The sequence below is a fragment of the Saccopteryx leptura genome, chromosome 9, assembly GCF_036850995.1.
Source record: "Saccopteryx leptura isolate mSacLep1 chromosome 9, mSacLep1_pri_phased_curated, whole genome shotgun sequence".
Taxonomy (NCBI): domain Eukaryota; kingdom Metazoa; phylum Chordata; class Mammalia; order Chiroptera; family Emballonuridae; genus Saccopteryx; species Saccopteryx leptura.
Window position 1 is genome coordinate 74,513,213 of NC_089511.1, and position 12,959 is coordinate 74,526,171.

A 12,959-nucleotide genomic window follows, 5' to 3' on the forward strand; every position below is an offset into this window, starting at 1 on the left:
AAAAGTGATACCTTTACTTCTTCTTTCCCAATATGAATGCCTTTTATTTCTTTCTCTTACTTGACTGCTCTGGCTAAAACTTCCAGAACTATGTTGAATAAGAGCTAAGAGCAGAGAGAGTGGGCAGCCTTGTCTCATTCCTGATTTTAGAGAAAAAGCCATCCTTTTTTTCACGATTTAGTATGATATTAACTGATGGTTTGTCATATATGGCCTTTCTATTCCGATTTTATTGAATGTTTTAAACATAAAGGGATGTTGTATCTTATCTTCATGCCTTTTCTGCATCTATTGATAGGATCATATGGTTTTTGTTCTTTGTTTTGTTGATCGATTTTCATATGTTGAACCATCCTTGTGCTCCTGGAATGAATCCCACTTGATTGTGATGTATTATTTTCTTAATGTGTTGTTGTATTCAATTTGCTAGTATTTTGTTTAGGATTTTAGCATCTGTATTCATTTGAGATATTGGTCTGTAGTTTACTTTTTTGTGTGTTGTCCTTGCCAGGTTTTAGTATGAGGGTTATGTTGGCCTCATAAAATGTGTTGGGGAGTATTGCTTCATTTTCAATTTTTTGGAAGACTTTGAGAAAGATAGATACCAAATCTTCTTTGAATGTTTGGGAGAATTCACTAGTGTAAACATCTGGTTCTGGACTTTTGTTTTTGACAGTTGTTTCTATTTCCTCCCTGCTTATAGGTCTATTTAGGTTTTCTACTTCTTCATGGTTCAGTCTAGGAAGATTGTACAGTTCTAGGAATTTACCCATTTCCTCTAGGTTGTTGAATATGGTGGCATATAATCTTTCACAATATTCTACTATGATCTTTTGTATATCTATGATGTCTGTGGTAATTTCTACTCTTTCATTTCGGATTTTGTTTATATGAGTCCTTCCTCTTTTTTCCTTAGTGAGTCTAGCCAGTGGTTTGTCAATTTTATTAATCTTCTCAAAGAATCAGCTCTTTGTTATATTAACTTTTTCTATAGTTTTTTTGTTCTCTATTTCACTTAGTTCTGCTCTAATGTTTACTATTTCCTTTCTTCTGCTGACTTTGGGTTGCCTTTATTCTTCCTTTTCTAGTTACTTAAGGTGTGATGTTAAGTTGTTTACTTGGGATCTCTCTTGTTTCTTGATATAAGCCTGTAATGATATAAAAAATTCCCTCTTATTACTGCTTTCACTGCATCCCAGAAACTTTGATATGTTGTGTTGTCATTTTCATTTGTCTGTATACATCTTTTGATCTCTGCTTTTATTTCTTCTTTGACCAAGCCATTTTTTAGAAGTATGTTGTTTAATTTCCACATTTTTGTGGGTTTCTTTACTTCTATTTTACAGTTGAATTCTAATTTCAAAGCTTTATGATTAGAAAATATGCTTGGTATAGTTTCAATCTTCTTGAATTTGTTGATGTTAGTTTTGTGGCCCAACATATGGTCTATCCTTGAGAATGTTCCATGCACAATGAAGAAGAATGTATAAATATAATCTGACATTTTGGGATAAAATGTCCTATAAATGTCTATTATGTCCACTTGATCCAGAGTGTCATTTAAGGCTATTTCTTTATTGATTTTCTGTTTGGATGATTTATATAAAGCCGTCAATGGTGTGTTGAAATCTCCAATTATGACTGTGTTTTTGTGTGCTTCTATTTTTAGATCAATTAATAGATGTCTCATATATTTTGGTGCTCCCTGGTTTGGTACATATATATTAAAAAGTGTTATGTCTTCTTGATACAATACCTACTTATCATTATGAAACGTCCATCTTTGTCTCTGGTTACCTTTGTTGTCTTGAAGTCAGTATTGTCAGATATTAGTATGGCAACACCTGCTTTTCTTTGAATATTATTTGCTTGGAGAATCATTTTCCAACCTTTCACTTTGAATCTACTTTTGTCTTTACAGCTTAGATGTGTCTCTCGAAGGCAGCATATGTTTGGGTTTTGCTTTTTGATCCAATCTGCTACTCTTTGCCTCTTTATTGGTGAGTTCAGTCCCTTTACATTTAGGGTAATTATTGACACTTGAGGATTTCCCATAGCCATTTTATGTTTTGCTTTCTGGTAGCTCTATGTCTTATTTGGTTCTTCTCTTTTTTTTTCCTGTCAGTTATTTTTGTTTAATGGTATTCCATACTTCTTTCCCCATTACTTTTTTTTTTTAAGCTGTGTTTTTCAATAGTGGCTTTTTCGTGGGTTGTTACCATTAAGTTAAGAATGTTCATATGTATAAGAGTCCCTTGTCATATGAGTGCTTCTGTACTCCATCCTCCTTTGCTACTACAGATCTTTACCCTCTCCCCTTTTATGTTACTGTTGTCACAGATTATCCTTGTCTTTATTGTGACCTTGTTGGAGCTTTTACTTGTAGTTTTGAATTGTTTTGTTCTTTGTGTCTGGTGAAATAACCCCCATAAGTATTTCCTGCACTGGGGGTTTTCTGGTGATAAATTCCCTCAGCTTCTGTATGTCTGTAAAAGTTTTTATTTCTCCTTCATATTTGAAGGATAACTTTGATAGATATAGGATTCTTGGCTGGTAATTCCTCTCTTTCAGTGCTTTGAAAGTTTGGGTCCAGTCTCATCTGGTTTGTAGAGTTTCTACTGAGAAGTCTGATGATAACCTAATGGGCTTTCCTTTATATGTTATGGTCTTCTTTTCCCTAGCTGCCTTGAGGATTCTTCCTTGATCATTGATTTTTAACAATTTTTTTTATGATGTGCCTTGGAGTAGATCTGTTTGGGTTGTGGTAACTTGGCATTCTGTTTGCTTCTTGGATTCAAGGCTCTAACTCTTTCCATAGATTTAGGAAATTCTCAACTTTTTTTTTTTTGAATAGGCTCTCCATTCCCTTCTTCTTATTCTGATATACCCATTATTCTTATATTGCTCTTTCTGATGGAGTCAGACAGTTCTTGTAGAGCTCTCTCGGTTCTTTTAATCCATGAGTCTCTCTTCTTTTCTCTCTGTAGCATCTCTAGTTGCCCGTCTTTGATGTCACTGGTTCTTTCCCCTATCTGGCTTGTTCTATTAGCTAAACTTTTTACCTCAGTCTTCAATTCACATATTGAGTTCTTCATCTCTGTTTCTAAAGTTTAAATCTCTTTGGTGAGGTATTCTTTTTGTTCAATTTGTTTTCTGAGCTCATTAGGTTGCCTATTGGTGTCTTCTCACATCTTGTTGGGTATTTTCAAAACTTCAGTATTGAATTCTCTATCATTTAACTCCAAGGCTTCTATGTGATTGAGATTTTTTTCTGGAGATTTTTCATTTTCTTTCTGAAATATGTCTCTGTCTTGTGTATTCAAGATATTAAATTTCTTCCTCCTTGATGGCATTTGAGAGTGGTATTTTTTTTTCTTTTTCTGTATTTTTCCGAAGCTGGAAATGGGGAGGCAGTCAGACAGACTCTCGCATGTGCCTGACCAGCACCCGGCACACCCACCAGGGGGCGATGCTCTGCCTATCTGGGGCATTGCTCTGCTGCAACCAGAGCCTTTCTAGCGCCTGAGGCAGAGGCCATAGAACCATCCTTAGTGCCCGGGCCAACTTTGCTCCAGTGGAGCCTTGGCTGCGGGAGGGGAAGAGAGAGACATAGAGGAAGGAGAGGGAGAGGGGTGGAAAAGCAGATGGGTGCTTCTCCTGTGTGCCCTGGCCAAGAATCGAACCTGGGACTCCTGCACGCCAGGCCAACACTCTACCATTGAACCAACCAGCCAGGGCTTTGAGAGTGGTATTGTTAAGAACCCTAACAAAAAACATTTTTTTTTATAGAGACAGAGTGAAAGTCAGAGAGAGGGATAGATAGACAGGAATGCAGAGAGATGAGAAGCATATATCATCAGTTTTTTTGTTGTGGCACTTTAGTTGTTCATTGATTGCTTTCTCATATGTGCCTTGACCGTGGGGCTATAGCAGACCGAGTAACCCTTCCTCGAGCCAGTGACCTTGGGTCCAAGCTGGTGAGCTTTGCTTAAACCAGATGAACCCATGCTCAAGCTGGTGACCTCAGGGTCTCGAACCTGGGTCCTCCAAATCCCAGTTTGATGCTCTATCCACTGTGCCACCACCCAGTCAGGCACAAAAAACAATTTTAAAAAATTGAAAAGTTAAAAACAATACAATAAAAAATATAAAAATTATGACAAGAAGAGAAACCACAGGAAAGAAGATCGAAAGCAAAGAAAAAAATCAAAAATAAACACACAAAAAATAAGAATAAAAATATAAAATTATAAAAAAAGAAATTCAAAAATGAAAAAGGGGAAGGAGTAAGAAGAAAAAAAAAGAAAATATGGGGATAAAAAAGGAAAAATAAATTTTGGTTTTGAGATGTTTCTTCCAGTAGATGTTGCTATGTTAAAAATTCTAGCTCTGTGAAGTTCCTGGGCTATCTGCTGAGATGTTGCTCTCCCTATTATGTAGGTGGGGCTGCAGTTGTGTGAGTGGATGGGGCATATTATGAGGGCTTTACAGCTCTAGCAATGGTGATCTCAGGCTTCTAGGCACTCCTTCCCATGTCTCAACAGACCTAAACCACCTCTGTTCTTCAGGGGAGAGAGCAGCTCTGGAGAACTAGCTGGGAGGTTTGTCTCTGCCACTCTCCATACCACAAGGTGAGGGAGGCAGATGTGAGGTTGATTGGCAATGAGAGAAGGTCACATGAGGAACCAGGTCCGGAGACTTTGGCCAAAACCACCCACACCCATGACCGCCAAAAGAAACGGCCCAGGAGCATTTTTTAAAAATCTGTCAACCAATGATATTTCACCACAACATATCAACATATCAACCCGACACCACCCTACTGATGCTATAAATTACCCCCCCAGGTGAGGGAGTCTGCGTGACTTCCCTGGCCCCTGTCTTGTGGACCAGTGAACCTCGTCCGGATGCGCTCTAAATAAAGCTTTTGCTCAGCCACACTTGGTAGCTACGTCCTTCTTTCTTCCTCGGCGGGAAATACCTTATGTTTGGTGCCGAAACCCAGGAGGAGTTTGAGTCCACGAGGACCATTCCTCTCCCCTTCCCTTCCGAGGAAGACTGGGACCTCTGACCTCCTACCCACTTCAGCACATGGTGTGGTAAGTCCCCTGCCTCCGGCCTCCCCTCAGCTCTTTCCGACTCTGAGACTCCCTGTCTGTAATCGCAGCTGCATCAGGGACCTCCTACCTGTTCCGAGTGCGTGTGTGCCCATGGAGACATCCCAGACACTCCCACTCTACCTGACTGTCCTGTGGCCAGAGATTGAGTTGCGGGATACCAATTCTCATCTCTGATCACTCCAAGGCTGAGGGCAGCCATGGGGGCACAGGAATCTAAACTTGGCTCAAAAACATCCTTGGGGTGCCTTATCCGGACTCTTTCAAACATTGATCCCTCCCTAAAGAAGAAGAAACTTATCTTCTTCTCCAATGTGGCCTAGTCAAGATACCCACTGGATAACCAGACCAGGTGGCCTCCTGAAGGGACTTTTGATTTTAACACCCTTACTGATTTATGGAACTATTGCCAGAAAAACCTGAGAAATGGTTGGAAATCCCTTACATTCAGGGCTTCTGGTATATGTGCTCCCATCCTAACCTCTGTGCTGCCTCCTGTACAGCAAAGGCCAGAGAAACCTCAGCTACCCCCCCCCCCCCGCTCCTGATCTTTCCTCCTTCACTGACCCCACTGAGGAACTCTCTTCTCCTGCATGACCCCCTCCATCCTATCGGGGTCCTCCTCTTCCTTCGCCAGATCCTGTTTCTCATTCACCTGCAAATACCAGTCCCTTTCTCTCCTCTCCTGTTGGTGCTCACACCAGATCTCACCCCGAGCCACCAGAGGGAGACAATCTTCTCTGCCCTCTCTGTGAGGTGGCCAGAGCGAAAGGAGTTGTTAGGGTTCGTGTTCCTTTTTCCCTCTCTTATCTGTCTGTGCTCAAAAAGCGTTTAGGGGAAAAAAAAGCATTTAGGCTCCTACTCTTCTAATCCTACTGCCTATACCAAGGAATTCCAATATCTCACTCAGGCATATGACTTCACCTGACATAATCTCTATATTATTATGTCTTCTACCCTTACCCCTGACAAACGGGACCAGATCCAGATGGTGGCATGGACTCATGCCAATCAGGTTCACCTCAGAAATGACCAAGTGCCAGTTGGGGAATAGGCGGTCCCTGACACGGATCCCAACTAGGATTACCAGATGGGACAAACAAGTAGGAGGCGACGAGACCAAATGATTGAATGTCTCATTGCTGGCATGCAGAGCGCAGCACAAAAGGTAGTTAACTATGATAAATTAAGGAAAATTATTCAAGGACCTGAGGAAAATCCAGCTTTCTTCTTAAGCCACCTCACTGACACTATGGTCCTCCATACTCATTTAGACCCTGCCTCCAATGCCACGTGTATTAGCTACTCACTTTATTTCCCAATCAGCCCTGGACATTTGGAAGAAACTTAAAAAGGCGGAAGAGGGCCCCCAACCCCTATCCAAGACCTGATGAACATGGCATTTAAAGTTTTTAATGGTCAGGAGGAAAAGGCCGAGGCTGCTCCCCAGGCCCACTTGCAGCAAAAGGTAACACTCCAAACCTAGGCTCTTGTGGCAGCCCTGAGGCCAGCAGATCAACAGGGGCAAGGCACAGGAGGTTCCTGACCCAAGACCGGCTGCAAAGAGGAACCCCACCAGGAGCTTGCTTTAAATGTGGCAAAGAGGGTCACTGGGCCTGGCAGTGCCCCTGCCCGAGGCTGCCTACTAAGCCCTGCCCTAACTGCAAGCAGCCTGGCCACTGGCAGAGTGATTGCCCCTTCAAGTAACAGGCTCTTCCTCAGCATCTCCACGCAGAGGACAAGCCACCCATATGGGAGGCCAAGCCAGCTAGGTGGGCCCATCGCTCGAACTTCTCTGTCTCATGGACGACTGATGCATCTCAGGCTCGAAGACCCCCATCACCCTCGCCGAGCCCTGAGTAATGCTACAGGTAGCGGGTAAGTCCATCTCCTTTCTTGTGGACACGGGGGTTACCTTCTCTGTTTTGCCATCACACTCTGAACCTCTAGTTCCCTCATAGGTCTCAGTTATAGGAGTGGATAGGACCCCTTCCTTTCCTCTTTGTACGCCACCCCTGACATGCAGTTTGGACGGAATCCCCTTTTCGCAACTCCTTCTTAGTCATGCCATCGCACCCCGTACTCCTTCTGGGTCAGGACATTCTACAGTGTTAGAGCCAATATCCAGCTGACAACATCTTCCCACTTACCTCTACCACTTTTTACTGAAGGCTCTCCCACTACTACAGATCACTCTAACCTGATCACACCCCCTATTCCACCAGATATTGTCAACCCTCAGGTCTGGGACACTTCTACCCCTGTGGTAGTAACCCACCACCCACCCATTCACATCCGCTTAAAGAATCCCTCTCAATTCCCATCTAGACCCCAATTCCCTATTTCAGCAAGTCACCACCAGGCACTCAAACCAATAATTACCCACCTCTTGAACCAAGGCTTACTCATCCCCACGGACTCTCCCTGCAACACCCCCATCTTTCCTGTTTGAAAACCTTCAGGGGCTTATCACCTCATACAAGTCTTATACCTAATCAACAAGGCAGTAGTTCCCCTCCATCCAGTAGTCCCTAATCCCTACACATTACTGTCACACATTCCCTCAGACAACACTCACTTCATGGTCCTAAACCTCAAGGATGCCTTCTTTACCATTCCTCTACACCCTCTTACTTTCTGTTTGCCTTTACTTGGACTGACCCAGACACTAATGCAGCCCAACAACTTACGTGGACCGTCCTGCCCCAGGGGTTCCGGGAAAGCCCACACCTGTGTGGACAGGCTAGCTCGGGATCTAGCTGCATGCAATCTTGAGACAAGTACCCTCTTACAATATGTAGATGACCTACTCCTCTGCAGCCCCTCCCTGTCTGCCTCAAGGAAACACACCGCCACCCTTCTTAACTTCCTTGCCATGAAGGGATATCATGTCTCCTCTATAAAGGCTCAACTTCACTCTCAGTCCGCAGTCTATCTGGGCATCGCCTTAACCCCCACCACCCAAGGTCTCATCCTAGATTGAACTCAGACCCTCCACAGTCTCCAACCACATACTACCGCTGATCAGATTCTTTCTTTTCTCAGTCTGATGGGCTTCTTTAGACACTGGATTCCCAATTTTGCTCTCTTACCCAAACCCCTCTACAAGGCTGCAAGAGAGACTTCCACAGAACCTCTCACATCGCCCAATGCCATCAAAAGGGTTTTCTCTACCCTTCGAGACGCCCTCATCTCCTCTCCCCCTCTTGCTTTACCTGACCCCAGATGCCCCTTCCACCTTTTCACTGATGCAAAGCATGGTAGTGCAATTGGAGTACTGACTCAACCTGTGGGGCTTACATACTGCCCCATGGCATATCTCTCTAAACAATTAGACACCACCATCAAAGGTTGGCAGCCCTGCCTCTGGGCACTGGGCGTGGCAGCTGAACTCACCAAGGAAGCTACTAAACTCACCCTTTCCCAACCCATCACTGTCTTCTCCTCTCACAGGCTCACTGACCTCCTTTTGCACAAATCTCTTTCTCTTTGGGTCCTTCCCACCTACAAGAATTTCACCTCCTGTTCATCGAAAACCCTTCAGTCACTCTTTTGCCCACTCCCCGACTCAACCCAGCCACTCTACTGCCAGCTCCAGCAACACTTCCGGAACCCACCCACTCTTGTACAGAGCTAATAGATTTCCTCAACAGACCCAAAGATGGATTATCAGATTCTCCTTTAAAAGATCCAGATCTAATACTCTTTGTAGACTGGAGCTCTGTACAGGGACCTGATGGACGAAGACAGGCGGCCTATGCAGTGGTCACCTCCTCTTCTACCCTAGAAGCCCAACAGCTGCCAGAGGGCACCACCTCCCAGAAAGCAGAGCTAATTGCCCTCACGCGGGCATTCACTCTGGCCCAGGGAAAACACGTAACCATATATACTGACTCTTTTGCTTTTCTTATTACCCACAGCCACTCTGCCCTCTGGAAGGAAAGGGGCTTCCTCACTACCAAGGGCTCCCCCATAATCAATGCTACCCTCATTTCTAAACTTTTGCAGGCATTACAGCTTCCCACTGAGCTGGCTGTGGTACATTGTAGGGGCCATCAAACCTCTCAGGACCCGGGGGCCTTAGGAAATGCTTGGGCCGACACGACAGCTCGAAAACTCACTCTGGGAGCATCCCCCACTCCTCTCATGTTTCTCTCCACCTCCTTGAAACCTTCCTACACAGGAAGGCCCTCCTCAGAAAAGGTGAAGACATTGCAACCAGGGATGGATATTTCTCAGAGATAGAATTGCCTTACCAAAAGGACAGGCTGAAACTCTCCTTTCTGATATCCACTGTTCCTTACATATAGGGCCAAAAGCTATCGGTTCTTGCAACCACTCTTTTTCTTCCCAGGCCTCCAGTAGACTGTCAAAAAGGTACACACAGCATGCGCTATCTGTTCCAAAGCCTCTACACAAGGGGGACTCTGCCCCCGCTTCTCCACTCATCCACTGAGGGGGCACGTGCCAGGCCAGGATTGGCAAATCGACTTCACTCATCTGCCCCCTCACAAAAAAATTTTGTTATCTCTTAACTTTTGTTGATACCTTTTCAGGGTGGATAGAAGCCTTTCCCACCTCTCAAGAGACGGCAGACACCGTTGCCTCCATTCTCATTGAAAACATCATCCCGCTGTTTGGACTGCCGACTACCATCCAGTCAGACAATGGCCCGGCCTTCATTGCCCAAATAGTCCAGCAGGTTGCCACCTCTCTCAACATTACCTGGAGACTCCATATACCCTATCACCCTCAATTGTCGGGTAAGGTGGTAAGCGCCAATGGCATCCTGAAGGGTCAACTAACTAAACTTTCCATCGAGACCAGACTCTCCTGGCCAAACCTCCTCCCCCTGGCACTCACCAGAATCAGGGAAACCCCATGAAACCCCACTGGACTCAGCCCCTTTGAGCTGGTTTACGGTAGACCATTCCTAATTAATCACAACTTACCTGTCAACCCCCCTCCTCTTGCCACATACCTCCCCTTTCTGTCTTTACTCTGCCATCTTCTCAGGGAACACACAGACCGGACTCTTCCTCCCATAGGGGGTCCAGATGAAGCACACCCAGCGGTCCCCCTCCAGCCAGGAAACAGAGTTCTTCTAAGGGAGATCCAGCCCAGCTTCCTACAGCCCAGGTGGACAGGATCCCATATGGTAATATTGACTACTCCTACCGCATCTAAGCTCCTAGAGAAAACACCTTGGTACCATGACTCTCGCCTCAAGCTTGCCCCCATGCAGGACCGCTGGCAGTTGGAACCACTGGGCCCCACCCACCTTCAGCTCACCAAAAGGTTGAGCCCTGTAGATCCTCCTGGTACTCTTGTCCCTCCCACCGGGAACCTGCCGCCAGAGTGAATTAAAGCAGGGAGCAATGCTGTTACTATATCAGTGAGACTGGCCTGAGGGAAGAAAACATCAATGTCCTCAACCACCTGCAAGAGAAACTGCGCAAGGACCTCTCTTCCTACAACCCGCTTAACTCCTGACGGCAGTCACCCATCCTCACCTGAGTTACCCCTACCCTAGATCCTCTCCTAATTATCAGCATATTACTCAAGTTTGCTCCTCTTTCTCTTAAATTCTTACAGGGCCACATCCGCGAGGTTTCTCCAGTCACAGTCAACCAGATGCTCTTACACCCATATATGCGACTCCCCTCAGAGCCACCTCTTTCCAACCTCCCTTCCCCATGACGCCCCTAACAAGCAGGAAGTCGCCAGATGAATAGTGGCGCCCCTATCTAACATAAAAGGTCGGAATGTGAGGTCGGTTGGCAATGGGGGAAAGTCACATGAGGTACCAGGTCTGGGGACTTTGGCCAAAAGCACCCACACCCATGCCCGCCAAAAGAAATGGTCCAGGAGCATTTTGAAAAAATCTGTCAACCAGTGAAATTTTGCCATGACATATCAACCCGCCACCACCCTACCGAGGCTATAAATTACACCCCGCACCCCCACGAGAGAATCTGCACGACTTCCCTGGCCCCTGTCTTGCAGACCAGTGAACCTCGCCCTGGAGCGCTCTAAATAAAGCTTTTGCTCGTCCATACTTGGTGGCTATGTCCTTCTTTCTTCCTCGTTGGGAAATACCTTACAGCAGGATCTGGGAGACTGGGGGACACACTTCAGCTTTCTCTGTCTCTGCCGAGTGCAGGCTGCAGGCAGACAGTGGGAACACTGGCCATGACCTTGCATTCTGGCCGCTTTGGTTTATCTCCCTCTCTGCCCTTCTGTCTTACCGCTCCTCCCAGCAGGAGGAGACCCAGTCACTCCGAGTTTCCCACTCTGTACCCCTCAGACAAAATCCAGAGTGCCCGAGCTTCCATCCTTCCTGTAGTCCAGCAGAGCAAAAAAACCCCAGTCACTCCAGGTTTGTCTCCTCTCCTCTCCAAAGCCCACCACAAGTGCATTTTACCTTCCACCCCCTTTTCATCCCGTCCCACCTCAGTCCACTTGCAGACTAAGCCCAGCTGGGGTTCCTTCACCCTGCTGTAATAGTTGTTCAATTTGTTGAAATTTCAAGGGGAGAGATCAGGAGTATCTCTCATGCCACCATTATTCTCTAATATCACAGTTAGTTCTTCCCGTTTAATTTCTTTTACACCTCTGTCAAAAATATAATAGCCACCCGACCTGTGGTGGTGCAGAGAGGTTGCTGGTTTGAAACCCCAGGTTTGCCTGTACAAGGCTCATGTGAAAAGCAACTATGAGTTGATGCTTCCCACTCCTTTCCCTCTTTCTCTCTCTCTCTCTCCTCTTGCTAGAATAAATAAAATCTTAAATATATATATAGCCTTATTTGTGTGGACATATTTTTGGACTCAGTTTTATTGATCTATGTGTCTATGCTTTCACTAATCAGGTTGGATTTTAAACAATAAAAAACTACTATTTAATTATACCAATATTGTACAAATAAGAGTAACAACAATCACTGGGATGATGTTTAATTACCTCTTCATAATATACGGTTGCTGTCTCAAAGTCCTCATTGACTTCTGCTTCAAACGCAAAGAGTCGAAGCTGTTCACTACTTGTATACACGGTTGGGACAGCACGTTGGACATCATCTGGCATGGTCTTGTCAACATCAAGATGTTAGGCAGACAACATGAAGCAATTACAAGCAGAGAAGGTTTATAAGAATAAGCTAGATGTGAGACTCCAGTCATGAGGTCTAAAATGATATTGAGGATTCTTACAGTCTTGCCAATACAGTAAGAGAGTGAGAGTGAACCAAGAGAAAAATATCAATGGTAAACGAGAAGCTCAGGTATCTAAATACCAACAGTCTGTGCTCATGGAAGTGAGCAAAAATTACTTAGGGCAGAACTGCTCTCCTCAATCCTTAGGGCAGTCAGTATCCCTAAGCAAGTTGCCTCTGATATCAAACAGCTTTCTTCATTTTCCTCTAGTATACAGGACAAATATTATAATTTTTTAGGTGCCATGACATGAAAAAGGTCACTAACTAGAATCTTTAAATATCAAGAAGACAGAAGACTAAGGGTAAAGCTTTGGAAGTTACATCTATACTTTTAGTAGGATATGTAGACTGATAGACTCTACAAAGGAGACATTATAGAAATAGCCAGGAAGGTAGGAGGATACCCAGAAAAATAATATATCCTATACACCCAGATAGAAAAGCAAGTCTAGTGTAATGAGTAATCTCCTGGGTGAGAAGCTATGGCTAAGGAAGAACCCCCCCTAAAAATTTTTTTTTTAATTAGACATAAAAATAGTATCAGTGACTTTAACAAGTAGAATTGCTAAGGGATGTGAAGAGTAAGGCTAAATTTGAGATGAGCCAAAGAGAGCTTCTGATAATTG

At 44.6% G+C, this 12,959-nt stretch overlaps 1 protein-coding gene across 5 annotated transcripts in view; it reads right to left on the reverse strand.

Annotated features, from left to right (window-relative positions):
• The window catches only part of CFAP70 (cilia and flagella associated protein 70), a 172,418-nt gene that overhangs the window by 75,181 nt on the left and 84,278 nt on the right, over positions 1 to 12,959 (reverse strand). For all 5 annotated transcript variants that reach the window (XM_066348835.1, XM_066348832.1, XM_066348833.1 and 2 more), the window contains one exon: positions 12,081 to 12,206. In XM_066348835.1, coding sequence (XP_066204932.1) covers positions 12,081 to 12,206 — 126 coding nt within the window. The remainder of the gene's footprint in view (positions 1 to 12,080; positions 12,207 to 12,959) is intronic.